This window comes from Ischnura elegans, chromosome 8 (genome assembly GCF_921293095.1).
Source record: "Ischnura elegans chromosome 8, ioIscEleg1.1, whole genome shotgun sequence".
NCBI classification, from domain to species: domain Eukaryota; kingdom Metazoa; phylum Arthropoda; class Insecta; order Odonata; family Coenagrionidae; genus Ischnura; species Ischnura elegans.
Genome location: NC_060253.1, coordinates 48,572,446 through 48,589,088, shown reverse-complemented (window position 1 = coordinate 48,589,088; position 16,643 = coordinate 48,572,446). Strand labels below are relative to the sequence as shown.

Sequence of the window (16,643 nt, the reverse complement as noted above, 5' to 3'; positions counted from 1 at the left end):
CCGAATTTAATGAATGATAATGTGTTTCACAGACCTACTGTTTTTACAGGAGATAACAATGTGATTAATCGCATTTAAATGTTAACCATAAAACAAATCAACTAAAAGTGAAATAATAACATGAATTAAAAAAGTTATGGAGTACCAACTTCCCAAACGAAACTTAGTAGGTAGGATTTTCAAATATGAAAGTAGGGTAGAAGAGTAAGAGGATGGAAAAACCACCATTAGAATGACGCAGAAAAGATGATTTATTCAGAATTATTTATAATTTTCCCTGGCGTTCCAGGAGAGTGACCATGTTGAAAAGGATTTTATTTAAACATAAGGACCATAGAAACCAGAGGGTACCGGTGCAAATTTTATACTCTTGGAGATAAGTGTACAGAATATTGGTGTGGAAAAGGGCTACAAGCCAATCTATACATGCATACTTATCAGTGATTCACTTGTATCACTTTGCCACAACAAAACTATGTACCCCACTATCCATTATTCCACTTATATCCGAAATTATGAAAATTGCACAAGTACCCCTTAGCTTCTAAGATCCATATGTACTCAGTAAAGTGTCAGTTTATCGCTTATCACAACCTTGCTTTTTAGTCGAAAAGGATATGTCGTGTAAGAAATTAGGATTTTGGAACAACATACTAATAGTTGAATTCTGTGTTTTAATAATTTTTTGTAAAAATTAAGTCGTCACCATTGTTACAGTTGATCCAAACTCTACTAGTAAGAATTTTTTAGAAGTAGGTGATAAAGATACACATGAATTACGAAAAAAACGAAGGTGTATAGTCCTCGTTTGACTGACAGATGCCATTTACGTGAATTACAATCTGCGAATAACTGAGTAAACGTGATGATATCTTTCATTAAACGGATAATTCGAGATGAAAGTTCAGAATATCCTCAAACCTTATCTTTTGACATTTCCTGTGAAAACTTACGGTGATAAGATCCACATTCATTCACCTAAAGAAGTGTTATTACCATCGATAATTTATTTTTCATGCATCATTCGTTTGCGCGTAGTGAGACGAATTAAACTGAAAAACACCACTAAAATTGAAATTTCTACTAGTATCATTAAAATAATGAATAGAAAAGTATAACGAACGTACCTATCTGTCGCCGGTAGCTGAATTAGTTAGCTCCGTCACAGACTTAAACGAAAATAAATGGGATGAAGTAGAATAAGTGACGAGCATATGGGATCCGTCGCATAAAGACTTCATCCGTGAACTCCATTAAATACAAAGGAAAGCTGAGCGATTCGTCAAAAACTGTCACGACCGATTAGAAAGTTACACTTCTCTTACGCGAATTAGGCTGAAATCCGCAAGAGAATTGGAAGCTACGTGCTAGGCTTAGGTTGCTTAGCTGTTAAGAACAGTTATCTTTCCGAGCGACTTGGAAAACGTCATATTGGCACCTAGGTCCTAGGTCCGATAAAAATATTAAAATAACACACATATATTTTTCCGGACGGATAAGTTTAGAAACCTGTATTTATTCCTATCAATAAGGACTAGGCGGAACTCAAGGCCGCAAATATCATCAATAAGCACCTTACTTGCACGCCAATTTGTTTGTTATAATTAAACCGTCCTCATAAGCTGACCTTTACTCTACCAAGCATACGGTTTAAGCAGTAGGTAATAAGAATACATAGGAATCACATAAACGAAGATTTTCAGTCATCATTTGACTGACTGATGGAATTACAATCTGCCAATAATTGAGTGCACGTGATATTATCTCTTATTTAACAGATAAATTGAGATTGGGGCGGCATGTGGAGCAGTATGTTGAACTAGAATCTGCACCGATGTCAGGCAGAGTCATTTGAAGACATAGTAAATGACTCTACCCGGCAATTGTTTGTGGTTTTAAGTTATCTTCATACACATGCATTACGAAATAATGAAGGCTTAAATTCCTCGTTTGGCTGACAGATACTAATCATATCGAATTACATTCTGCGAATTATTGAGCAAACATGATGCAATCTCTGAGGAGACGGATAATTTGAGCAGAAAGCTTACAGTGCACTCAAATCTTATCTGAAGGCCTCCCATGAAACAAACTTGTGGCGATAAAATCCATACTGATATAATTCAACAATTGCAATGACAATACGAGAATTCATCATTAAGACCGAGGAACAACATTAATATTGCGTTAATATACGTCGTATATGCTAACTCCTTGATTAATTTCTCATGTAAGGCTAAGTAAACAGTCAAGTACCAACATCGCATGTATGTGAAACCCCGAATAAATTTTCCCGAACCTCAAGCGGCTAACATTACGGAGCAATTATTTTTTTTTTAATTTCTCGAACTTTCAATTTCAACGATTTAAAATGTAATTTGGGAAGTAGAACAAATATGCTGAAAATATCGGGTCAATTGTATTGGAATGTGGAAATATTGTCCTTTTTTACTGTGTCATTCATTAATTTTTTTACGTTTATTTTTGGTTCTTTGATTTTAGCAGTGGTGTTTTTTGTTTTTCTTTTGTTTTAAAAGATAGTGAAGTTTTTATATTTGGACCACATTGTTCTTGAATAGCCGTTGTCAAAATACTCGTCGCTATGAGTTGAGTTCTAAATAAGTTTTAGCAATAAATGTTTTTTACAAGTGAAGTTCCACATTTTAACAAATTGTTTGACATTAATAGGTCACCAAGAGCACTAAATGCAGTTAAATTTAATTTTCTCTAATAAGTTAAAACATAAATTTTCAATATCATAAGAAAATTCTCACAAAAAACAATAAGTCTTAATCGTCCACTTTGAAAGGCTTGATGGAGAAAATCGTCGAAATAAAAGTGGACGGGTATAAAGGCAAAGGTTATTGATGGCATATTGAAGGATATGGCATATACAATGTTAAAGAGAGGAAATACGTAATTATGAAAAGACTATCTGATTATGGAGCGTTTTGCAGAACTGAATCGAACCAATGTCCGGATTGTTGACTTGTGATGATGGCACAGCTCTCGAACGAGGGATCGTATTCAAATCGATAAGAATGCAAGTGCGTGGCGATTGATATCTTGCCATGACAATCGAGTAGGCGATAAAAATATGAGTTCATTTCTGTTTTCTTCTCCGCACTTTTCATGAGACAATGGTGATGCAGAAGTGAACATTCATGAAATAGGATCGTAAGCTCCTATATGCAATAGAGAAGAAATACATCACTTTGAAAAGGATAGTGGATAAGAGAGAGTTGTCAGAATACACATCGCTATGAGTTGAGTTATAAATAAGTTTCAGCAATAAATGTTTTTTACAAGTGAAGTTCCACATTTTAACAAATTGTTTAACATTATGAGGTCGCCAAGAGCACTACATGCAATCAAAGCTCATTTTCTCTTATCAGTTAAAACAATTCTTCAAGATCAAAAGAAAATTCTCACAAGAAAGCAATGGAGAGACGCGAAAAACCAATCTTAGGATTATTGAATAATGATAATGATGCAGCTTATCTATCCTGATGAAGGCACGCGAGTCGAGCATGGAAATGCAGACCATGGTAAACCTGGTCCGGTGGAGAACCCGGGAAGAATTTTCTTGAGCATTCGTGTCGCACGACAAACCTCGCCTACCGCTCTTGATTCATGACTGAGAGAGATTCCTTCTCCAGTCTTCTGGGTATCAAGCACGTTGATGATACTGTCGACAACAGTTTCGCCAACGTTCCACTGGGCATCTTCAGGCCAAAGTGATTCTCGCTGGGATTGCGCATTCTCACACTGTCGAGTGCTGTTCCCTGAATGTTGTACAACATTCAAATATATAAGACAACACGATCCCAGCAGAAATCACCTCGACCTAAAATTGCTTAATAGGAACGCACGGGAAATTGTCACCGCCAGTAAAAATGACGCGGTGAATACCCGGAAGAACGGAGCAGAATTCTTTACACTCATTGTTGTGGCATCTCTCTTGTTCAGTGAACCATGCAGGTAATCACCCTTTGAATAATAATTTCGTTCATTCTACCTCAATTCAAAAAACGATTAACCCTCACGGTCTCAGGTTTTGATCTTAATATTGGAATAATTGCATCCTCACCTCATAGTGAATATACCGGGGGAAAATTCCGCGTTTTAAGCGCTTTTCCACATATTTTTGTAGACAAAATACCTTGATTCGTATGATTTTTTGTATCTATTTCTGCAGCCAATATTGAAAGTTTCATCTCCATTCGAAGCCTAAACTAATGGCAGCCTCATCATGTGCAGCCTTTTGCTCCTTTTGGCTTGTGCCGCTAGGGATATTCGGTCATAAACCACCAAACGCGGAACAAAAACCCTCAAAATTGAAGACACGTATGGCTTGCATTCACTCAAGGGCATAGGCGGATTTAGGGGAGGGGGGGGGGGGGCACGTGCACCCCTCAGACCCTTAAAAATGTGAAAGATTTTTAATACGGTCCCATTATCATTGCGTTATTTTTATCTTACGAGGTATCATTGTGCCCCTCCTAGAACAAAATCCTGGATACGGCCTTGCTTGTGCGCCCCCAGAAATAAATCTTGGATCGGGAATGCAATTCCTCGGAAACATTCACGTCCCTCTCTAGTTATTCTATTCCTTTCATTTAACTCATCTCATATAAGTGAATAGTAATAGCTCTAAGACACGTTGTTATTTTATGCAGTAAATTTTAATCGACTAGCATATTCGACTGAAAAGCATATCTGACTCAAAAGAAAATTTTGTAGCATTTATGAAGTAATGATCATATTACCTTGTTAATGCCTATCTTGTGCTGAAACATGGGTCAGATATAATTTTAAATCATTAAATTTACTCCGAGGATAATATTTTTTTGGCGATAGATCAAAAGTCATTCATTCCAATTCGTTATCGTCAGAAGATTTTTTTTTTTACAAATATGAATTTTAAAGGCAACTTTCGAAGTAGATGCGGTATAGCCCTGGACTTGAGTCTTCATCAACACTTTTGAGTGCTAATGACGTAATACTACGTTATCGCGAGACTTCTTAAAACTGCGGGCAACCTAATATTATGTCAGCTTGAATTTATTCGTCTTTTATACTACCACCGTAATACTACGGTCGGATATCTGCGTAGAATTGTTCATTAGATGAGTTAGTGCATAGAAAATACACTGGAAGCTGCATTCTTAGATATGGTAGTTTTTATTTTAACTTTCTATGCACTATAGAAATTACTAAAAATTTCTAAAATTTGGAAAAATACCCAACACGACTGAGTAGCATATTAATGCGAGGGTTGGCCATCCGAACTAAAAGGGGAGTCAGTCAATATATTTTTATCCGGAAAGGAGGAAATGACTATTTGGGACGCTTTGAGAGCCCTAAATAGAAACTTACGTACAGCAATCGGCGAATCATTACTATAAATAGCCATTAGCGACCATCAGAGCATCAGAGGGCATCTACGGTAAGAAGAATCTGCTCACAGCTGGGAATACAGGCGTTGGTGTAAGGAAGCAACTCATGTGGACTCACATTTGGAACATGCTTCTTCATGGTAGTGGAGCAAGGACAATAACAGCAGGAGAGAAATGAAGGTTGGAATCATTCGAAATGCCATGTTACAAAGTAACGATGAACATCGAATGTATAAATTATATGCCAGTCTAAAGAAGATTAGAGAAAAGGGAAAACCACGAGAGGTCACAAAATCTTTTTCATAGAAAATATAGGGGTTCTAATTATACGAGGGACGTATTTTTTTCAACCACAGATAGCTCAGCAGAAACACCATACAGGCGACAGGCGGGTACTGCGCGCATAGGGTAACTGCGCATCCTCCGCACCACATGCTCAAGTCATTTCTGATCTTAAGTTTTTAGTTTAAGGTTAGCAGCAATCTCATTAACCACACTGCCTCAATTGATTCTCCCGCCAAGTGTGCTCTGCGGGGCGACAGCCAGAAAACTAGCCGAATGGCTTAAGCATTGACATGTCTTGACCTTTATGCCGATAACAGAGAATTTTTATTTGATTCAATGTGACTAGAGTGTGAAACGTGACACCCATTCCCATTCAAAACAAAAGAGGAGACACGCTGCCTTCAGGAAGTGTTCTGATCCATGACAACGACCATCATCTCAGCGCTGATGAATCCCAGCTGCTTCTTGAGCAATTTTAATGGGATATTCTCTATCACCCACCGTGCAATGTCGACATAATGCCGTGTGACTTCCATCTTAAAACTGAAGTGAAGGAGTGGCTCGGAGGGAACTATTTTCAAAAAGGCTTTGAGCTTCAGAACTAAGGCAAAATTCATTGGAGGTCACTGGCGGTAACATCTTCTGAATAGGGTATGGTATAACTTGTTCACAGACACGACCAATACCTCAATTGCCGAGGCGATTATGTCGAAAGGATACCAAAAGTGTGCTCAACATTTAGCAATGAAATAATTTTTTATCATTCACTTCGTCTTCTGTTCTTGGACCCATCGTAGGTTGAAAAAAAACGGCCCTCGTATTTGGACCAGACTGCGAAAATGATAATTAATTCATCGCATGACCCACAGTCTTCCTAGAAAGGCAAAAATTTGCGTTTAATAACAGTGTATATATTAATACTGTTATACATCTTGTACAGCTGAATTCGAAACTATTGCAACGAATGGAGCGAAGCCACTTTCGCTGCAGTACGGAAATGATGTTTTGGTATTTTCTACGGTACCAGTGGGAGGAAAATTTGAACAACATTCCCATTACTCGAAATATTGTTATTACCACATCACCAGAGAGAAATATAAGCAGAACATGTGCAATGTTTAATAACACTTGAATTGTGAAGCCCATGCTAGATGATAAATATACCTCCAGAAGTTCTTTCTCTCGTACATTGACGTCCAGTCAAAATATATGTTCTTTCAATAAACGTCGCAGCCTTTTGATGAGAGTTAACGAACGTAAAAGAAGATGAATCATCGTATGCAAGAATACTTCGAATCCGATTTGGCCCTAATATAATTTAATATTCGCTGGGTACTATTTTAAACCTGTGATACAAGCAAATATTGACCATGATGCACTCAATGTACCACTTCCCCTTTAACACTGTTAACACTAGTCAACAAATTGGATGGATAACCCGGAAATAAGGAGAGAACTTCGAACTTTTCATCATCAGGTTTGGGCCCCTCAATCCTCCCGCCCCCGAAAATATAAATTCTATACACGGTACTGTGCGAGTACGTCTTTCCACCAGTTGTTCGTAATCACCAGTACGCGAAGCGAAGGAGTTAAGAGGCGCTATAGCACCGCGTAAGCGAACGATGTGTACGTGTACGAGGTTGATGCGACCGGGAAGTTAGTGCACCCTTTCGCCGCAGGGAGGGTGGGAGGCGCCGAGGTCGCATCGATCGCCGCGTAGATTGGGGATGACCTTGGCCGAGGTCACTGGGTCGAGGAGACGAGAGTGAAAGCGAAAAGAGTACGTTGACCTCTCTCGGTCGACAACGCGGGCAGAATGGAACGTTGCAATGCCGTATCTACAGCAGAAGTTAAGCATGCTTAAAAGCATGGGAAGAAGCAATATAGGTCCTTAGGCTGCTCATAGAGAAGAAGATGAGAACGATGAGAAGATCAGGGCAACGTTTGTTGCGTTTGTGGACTTAGAGAAGGCGTTTGACAAAGTGGATTGGAATTCAATACTTAGAATCCTGGAATAAAATGGAGTGGTTTGTTATTAAAGCAGATTCATCCTAAATTTATTTAAAAACCAAGTAACGATGATAAAATCAGGACCCAATAGAAACAAGATTAAGAAATGAGTGAGAGAAGGCTGTGCTTTGTTATCCATTACTTTTGGATTGTATAGGATTTATACACGGTTTCACAGTGAATTAATGAATTTGAAAACACAATGATGTATGGACATAAATTTGAACCAGTTCTAATTTCGTGTACCGGAAAAATCTCTCGTTTCTTTGCGTTTGTCGGACCCGGAAATACAATATTACAAAATATGCCAACGTAATGAAAACTATGCAGTTAAATTTTATTGAATTTAAGATTCTAGAAGTTAACATAAAAATTGTCATCAAGACCTCAAAATTTCAATTAATGCCATCAATAGTTCTTCAACTCATCTCTTTTGAGATGAGTTGAAGAACTATTGATGCCTGTACCTAATATGCGTGAATTAATGTATATTTCGTAGTGAAATGCGTAGCATGTTTTTAATTACATACAAGCTATTTTTTCATTGCGCAAGTAGGTATTGAGTAACATTCCATAGTGATGGATATTCAAAGTGAATTTATGATCCGGACCCCCCGAGGCCCCCCTCGCTACGCCACTGCCGGCAACGAAACAGTTAACTCACCTTAGAGTTACCCGCTACCACGCACGGGCGATGAAATATTTGCCTTTCACCTCAGTTGGATCTCGTGGAAGCTGCTCGTGTTATTGCGCTCATTCTTCCGTTAAACCTTTTTCATTCTTTTTTTCCCTATATCCATCCAGTTTTCTGTAACTCCTCGCAAACTAAAACCCAAAATGAAATATGATTTAATGCTTTCCCGGTGAATTATATGGGTAAACTGTTCACGGGATTCCCACCGGGTTAATTTTTCATTCCGGCCGCTTCTTAATGGTAAAAATAAACTTTTCAACGTCTACCGCCATTACTTTAAAAACTACAAGAACATTTCTAAACGCAAACAGCAAGAAACTTCCCAATATGACCTCCGATCAAGGGACGCCAAGTCCCTTGGTCTTGGTCCCAGGGTTGGGAAAAAACCACGTGGTCTATTCATGCCAGCAGGGGCGGATCCAGGATTTTTTTCTGGGAGGGGCACAAGCAAGGCCGTATCCAGGATTTTGTTCTGGGTGGGGCACAACGATACCTCGTAATACAAAACGAACGCAATCACAATGGGACCGTATTAAAAATCTTGCATATTTTTGAGGGTCTGGGGGGGGGGGCACGTGCCCCCGTGCCCCCCCCCCCTGGATCCGCCTATGCATGCCAGCAACAGTTTACTCACCCTCGGAAGAGGTCCGGACGCAATTATTTAGTTGTGGCAATTACAAAGTCGCCCGTGCGCTAGGCCACAGCGTGTGTTTCATTGGTACTTCTTTAAAGCAACTAATAGTTGCTTTAAAAAAAGTTGCCAGTTCGCGGGGGCGCTAACTATGAGGAGTTGGTCGCCACGGTGACCTCTTTGTGTATTTAGAATTACGTTTGTTTGGCAAAAGTTAACTAATTTCGGCCCCAAGAACAAAATTTTTAGTAAATTCGACTACATTACCGCAAACCCCAGAACACTTCAAGAACTGGTGATCAGCAAATAACAGGATGAAGGTTGAACCAGCTAAGGTAATTTTGAAACGATACTTCGTATTTAACCAAAATTAGTGCAATCAATTTGCGTAGTAATTTGTTCTAAATGTATTTTTTTTAAATCCATGTAATTTAAAGCTGAATTCTATGGCCAATTAGCCTTAGTATAGAGTAAATTATAAATATCAGCAATCTTTATGCAGTGTGGCTAATAATGCATGTGAAACAAATGGAAACTTTATTCTCTTGCCTCGATATTTAAAGTAACCCATTCCTATTGGTCGTTTGCTATCCATTACTCCGTCGACCATAGACTTAGCCGTTACTTAAATAATGGAGAGAAATGTTTAGAGGGATTTTACGTATTTAAGGCAGTATAAAATATCATAATCCGCCATAAAGTGTCATTAATTTTATCACAATAATTATTTTCCCACCAGAAAATAATAATTAAAATACATATATTAATGTTCTCTACATGCTATCATTTCTATGGTACGGTAGGTTAATATTTTCGAAAGCATTACCTTATTATATACCGAAATACCTTATACTTTTGCTGTGCAGTATCGAACTAATTAAAAGACGCTTAAAGTCACGAAAAAGCTAACATTAAACGTTACATTATAAATACGCTGTCGTATCGCATGATATACCATTTCGCAGTTATGCAACTTTTGTACATTTTGACTGAGTAAAGAAACGAAAAACGAAACGCCATCTGATATTTGTGATAGAAATTAATAAACAATCTGAAATATATATATTGATATGTTACTGCAACACGAAATTAATCTAATTTTATTGAAATATTTATGCCATTCCCCTTTTTCATTTCAGATCAACATGGACTGGAAGGGGATTCTCAAGAGGAACAAAATGTTCTATGTCTTACAAAGATTTGAGGTAGGTGACTTCCAAGTTTTTCATCTGCCATTTAAGCATGTTTATAAGGAATACAAAGTATCTACGCTATATTAAACTGATGTTACACTCGTTTTCCAAACTAACAACGCGAAATTAATTCGCGTGACTCACTTGGATCGGAAATTCTGATCAGCACATAGAAAAATATTTTCCCTGAGTGATGAATGTGATAATGAGTGTGCATAATTATTTCAAATTGTATTATTAGAATACCGATATTGCTCGTGAGAATTCTAGAAGGTTATAGAATAACCACACAACTAGTGGAGACCAGCATATGACTTCCCGGACGAATAAATGAATACCCATACGGGTGAATAGAATCCTCCCCGACGTGATATGACAAGTTCCTCAGGACAGAATACCATGGTCGCTTCGCTAACATTGAAGGTTTGCTAAATAAGAAAAAAACTTCAAAAATGAATATTTCAAATCTACCTCGTCAACGGCGGTATTATTTGCATCCATCGCCGAGGAGAAAAAAAAAATACCCTGAACCATCAAACCACTGACATTAGCGTTTCCGAGCCATCAAGTTTCCTTCATTCACATGGCGCAGTGGCCCGGAAACCCAGAGGTCCGCGATTCGATCCATGGAAATGTTTTCCCATGGCAATTAATAAGAAAAAAACTCGGCCAAAAACATCACAGGACTAAGTTCGGTCAACAGAGAAATGCATAAGTAATGGATATTCATGAGGCTTAATAGCATTCATTCCAAAATGCCGGTATCTCAGATAGCTAACAAACCCCGCGCCATGGGAGCCAACTGAGGAGAGAGGTCAGGCTAAGAAATAGTATTATCGTAAACAGCGAAGCCGTAGCATTCTTATGAATAATAAGAGCCCTCGCGGAGAAATTCGCACCAGGAAACTGTTCACCCCAGGTCGGGAGGAACTAACATTATTTACTGATTACCGCTGTCATACCCATACGGCATGCATTAAAATTCGCATGGGCGTAAGAGTTAATTTTATGCCATGGATCAAATAAATATGATGGAAACTTGACCTTATACTGACAAATATATCACATCCTGGATCAATAGATTGCAACAAATTTTATAAAATAATGTGGACATACGTTGAGCGCACACTAAAAAGCTGCGACGAATCTGTAGGGATTCGAGTCAGTATTCTAACCAATTGACCCATTTAAATTGTTGAAGGCCATAAAAAAGGAAAAAAGCAAATAAATAATGATTTGCTTATTATTTCTCATGCAGTTATTCGTGTGCTATTAATATTCATAAGCCTTGAATTAGCCTCTGTTTATTTCCTCGTCTTTAAGGTCGAACATTAAAGTTTAAAATAAGGTCTTAAAAAATAAAAGCGAAATAAATATTACACGATAGGAAGTGCAACCGATGATAGACAAGAGATCTATCAAAGGACTGAGGCAGCCACTGGAAGCAATGCTGCTATTTCTTATTGTTATTAAAACGGATGTTTGGGAAATGTCGCAAGGATGCATTGCAAGGTGAACCGTGGCGATTATGGCGCGTCCATCAACAGAGAAACATGCAGTGCCGATGATCCTGTATCAGGTTGCTATCTGGTCCCTCATCACCTACCTTTTATCTGCACGATGTGTGATGAAATACTGCCAATGAAGAAAAGCCTCCTTTCCAATTAAGAATTTCTGTATTTCATTCCTTAAATACAGTTATTTTAGCCAATCAGACGTTACCTTTGTTGCAGTGACCTGAAAACTGCATTCACAATCAATACAGGTCTCCACCATCTTCTCGATGAAGAACGCTGAGTGGCCGACATAGTTGCGCCTCCTTGCGAATAGGCGACCCGCACCACATCCAAGTCCATGCTAGGTTGCCTATCTCTCGTGAAATGCACAACTGATAAGCGAAGAATATACTAGGCGTTACGTAGCTATGGCTATTGCTGTAACTTCGTCCTCTAGATTACCTCATTTTTTTTGCATTACCGCACTAGCGCTTTGCTCGATGATTTAAATTCAGGCACTTAACCACTGATTTAAGAGTAAATGGAACGGCAAAAGCGTTTAGAATAGACATTACGCCAATGAAACACTATGAGCTGCTTTGATAAATACGAAGCCTAACGGGTAAAATAACGCCACGTATATTCTATGCACTTATCTCCTAAGATTAAGTACTTCCTAAGAAGCGAATTTATTTCCAGAATAGGACTTAAACCACCAGACCGACTTCGCTAAAACAAATTATGATTGAAAGAGATGTCGTAACATAAATATACGAACCAGAATCCTTGACTTCATCTGTCGGATCTACGAATATTTTCCGGTCAAAGTGTATTTTTAATCCCTTACATAAAAAATAAAGTTATTTTAGTAAGTTTACTTTGGGTGCATTAAATGACAGCAATGCTCTATGTTTCGAGTGCGGGTTGAAATCGAAAATATTATGGAAGTGTGCCCATTATTAGCTCACCGGAATAGCTCCTCACGTAAAAAATGGAATGTAATTTGAAAGCAATTAGTAATGATAATATCGAATAAAATCGGCCTTGAACTATAAATATTTGGAAAAAAATCGTCACAGGGCCCCGACCACACACAGCATACTAACTCGCTGCTCAACCTGCATGGTGATAATAGAAAACATCTGGGAAAACTTCTAGGATACCTAACTAGTACATATAATTAGTGAGAAACACAAGAAATCTTCACAGCCAATGCTCGCCCGGAAAAATCAAATATTAAAAACTCATCGGGGTTTCGATATAGTTCATATTCAACCTGAATGGTACCAATAGAAAAGTTACGAAGCTCTCGATAGTTCATAATGATTGATTTGGCAAATTAGCTGATAATTAAGCTAAAGACAAAATTCATATTTTACACCTTAAAAGTAATACTTATTATGTTCCTGGTTCTGCTGGCATTCGAAATGTTGACATGTAAATTTACACCACAAGACGATGGGGCACGAAGAAATGCATTATTTTAATAATTATATTAATACATACTAATGCAAATAATGACATTAACCGAGACAAATGTCTCCTTTACAGCGCTCCATCCCGTATATTTACTCTGAACCAACACAATATTTGATCCTAAACAAAGCTGGGGAATCACTGAAGTTATAAACACACGGTCTAAGGTAATCGATCATAAACAGATTGCAGCAATAAAGTCCATATGTAATCGAAGCTGATTTACACAAAACTGAAGAAATATAAAAACGGTTTAGCAAAATGCTAGGCATAAAATTTGTCACAGAAACAATTTATCAGGACCCACAATTAGATTACGCGCATTCACGGAAGTGATGCATGAACAATAACAGCCTCCACCCTTGATTTTTCAGCTTTTATTAAATTTGGTGCTGCAGAAGAAAGACGAGGATCAAATAGATCTATCGAGAAAGTGATGAGGAAGACCTAAGGAGACTCCAAGGAAAGAGGCTCCTTGCGAAAACCTTGATAAGAAGACGAAATGATCTTATAGGCCATATCTTTAGACATGAATGAATGACTGGTGAAGGCAATCGTCGAAAGACAAGTAGTGGCGAGAACAGAATAGGAAGACCTCGAATAAAATATTAGGATTGAGTGGAGAGCAGCGTCAAACCATTCTTAGGATTGTTGAGCAGCGGTGGTATAAACGTTAAAAGTCACATGAGAGGGACAAACACAGTTGTCCATCGGCATAAGATCTGAATTTGCATCAGATTTCATTATTCAGTGAAATCTAGTATCCGCGAATGTTTCGATCCGACAATCCCTAAAATATACCTCCTCTTCCTATTTGTCACCTTGAGTCGACAACTACCTAATGAGATAATAGCAGCTTTTGACGTTTAGACCACATGAAGCACAAAACCCTGCCGAAGAAAATTTCGTGACGAATTTTCACGCGCCATAGCCAATACAGAAAAGTATCTCTAAGGCGCAGTCGTCGTTAAGGCTAACTGAAGTAGTCAAATTTGATAACTTCATTTAACAATTCTCGCCCAGGAAAACCACTTTAATCCGTGGAGATTTTTCGACTGAAAAATCTCAACAGAAAAAATATTTCGAGGATAACATCCAAACATGAGACCATAACTCATTCAAGTTTGTAGAACATTAAGTCACATATTCTTCGATGGAACTTTTGCTTTCCCGACAAATGTCACCATAGGAAGTTCTGAAATTTCTCCGCTGCATAGATTATTCCATATCTGCAGTCTAATTCAACCGAAATGGATATATTGACCCGGCGGAAAACCCCCGGAGCAAACTTATGTCAGTCTTTTGTTTTAAAAATGTAGCTAATGGGATTTGAAGAAACTCTTGTCCCAACGAATCGCCAGGAAATACCAACACAACCTTTCCAAAGATATCTCACAAGCGAAACACCATAGGGGTCTCATTAAATCCAACCTGCGATCACCACGCAGGTCATTACTCCATCGGCTTTCCCGCCTTGCGACCGTCCGCCATGACACCTGTTGCCCGAGACACTTGCGTATCCGCCAGAATCCACGCCACCGGATCTTCACTTACTAGAAGTTCAGGAGCGCGAAATGAATTCAACGGTTCGACCTGGGCCGTAATCACCACATTTACTACTATCTCTTCCCGGGAACTTCAAGACTCATAGCTCAGTGACCTCACATTTCACAAACATCAAAGGGTGCTTGGTAGGAGAAGAGAGGATAGCACTTTTCCCAGTCTTATTTTGGTACTACGTAAAACTTATGGAAATCTAGATTAATCTGGGAAGTGCTATCTAGATTTCTTCATTCTTAATATTATTGGGAAATATTTTAGAATAACATTCAAGTATATGAGCGTAGCTTATTTAGTTTGCTCTTTCAAGGACATCAAGCCACACTTTCTTCGATGGATCTTGTGCTTTCCTGGCAAATGGTACTAAAGGAGGCTCTCAGATTTCTCCGCTGCGTAGATTGGTCCACCCACAACTGTTCTTTTCACTACATTTCGCCTGCCTTTCAATTTCATCAGAGGGTAATACTCGATGCCCAAAAAGATTAATAAATAAGCCTCATCTACATTTTCCATTGAAGGTCAAACAGACGCAATGAAGGATAAGAAAGTTCTACGGACAACGAAAGACCTTTTGGCAAGTGAAAACTTGACCGATGGCAAAAAATATTACGAATGAAGTTAGACACCCAGGCAGAATAGGGCACAAAATTAAGATATCTGCATATGTTTTTCGCCATATCTTTCCAGAAGTAACAAAACCAAACACACGACCTAACCACAGCCCATCTCCTAGCTAATAATTCTGACCTTTCCAAAAATGTTCCATAAATTTCACTTTCCTCAGAAAACAAGTATTTTGCAAAATAACAAGGGCCAACACCTTCGTCAAATAAGTGATATGTCATAAGTTTTTACAGCAATAAATAATTGATAACGAAAATGGTTAGCCATACATCTAAATAGTAAGCTGATAACTCGAAGCACTCCTAATACTTTATCACTAACACTTTTCACTAGACCGAAAGAGTATACCAAGAGAGGATAACATTAAAATATCACCGATTGCATGCTTATGCAACTTTAAATATTCATTTACTAAATAGGCCACTTCACCACAATATTTAGATGTAAGACTCCCAAAGGTTACCATAATGTCATCCCACGATTAGAAAAAAAATACGAGGAGGTATTTAAAGGATTACAAAAAAAAGTTAACACCAGGGATTGTTTCAGGGTTTTCTAAGGTTGGTTCGACAGTTTCAAAAATGACTAATGACACTTTTTTTTCAAGACTTCAAAGTATATTTGTACGCGAGATAAACGTGAGCAAAGAGGAATAAATAATAATAGTTATATCAATATAAAATATCATCTTCACCCTCCACAAACAAGCCACATTTTAGACTTGCATTTTTTTCTCTTTATTTGTGACTAGATATCCATCTTTTTAAGTTGCCCTAGAGATGGACACTATAACATTTACCACCCACCCTCCAGTATTAACTGCCCTGGAATGGTCTGTGAGGAAATTATATGGTCGCCAAACGAGCAGACCAATTTCTACTTACTCAGTTGATAAAACACTACCATAAACATAATGTCCACCCTCTCTTAATTCTTCCAATCCATTGCATGGAATGGTCATTTTTCTTACTGAAGAGTTTTCTTTATTTATACTTGGGGTATTGGAGTCCACTCTGGAACCCCAGCATACCCTGTTTACACAGATAAGACATGTGGAAGCACACAACATTCATCACTAAGTCCTATTAAGACTTTATATGTTCACATATTCCCTGAATTATGGTTGAACTGTTTTTAGTACTTTAAGAGTAAACAAAATGGAAGAAACAGGATTGATATGCAATTTCAACTACTACAACTACAAGTATAACAATACTCCGTCACTACTCAATAATACCCCCTTTTCTAGTTCAACCACTGTCTTTAAGGCAATTT

At 38.1% G+C, this 16,643-nt stretch overlaps 1 protein-coding gene across 2 annotated transcripts in view; it reads left to right on the top strand.

The window, feature by feature from the left end:
* Positions 1-16,643, top strand: part of LOC124163789 (normal mucosa of esophagus-specific gene 1 protein-like) — a 75,352-nt gene that overhangs the window by 18,427 nt on the left and 40,282 nt on the right. Inside the window, exons 1-2 of one of the 2 annotated variants that reach the window (XM_046540880.1) lie at positions 9,202-9,354; positions 10,159-10,224. In XM_046540880.1, the coding sequence (XP_046396836.1) occupies positions 9,334-9,354; positions 10,159-10,224 (87 nt within the window). In that variant the 5' untranslated portion in view covers positions 9,202-9,333. Of the gene's footprint in view, positions 1-9,201; positions 9,355-10,158; positions 10,225-16,643 lie in introns of those variants that run through there. The other variant, XM_046540881.1, reaches the window with a different exon arrangement.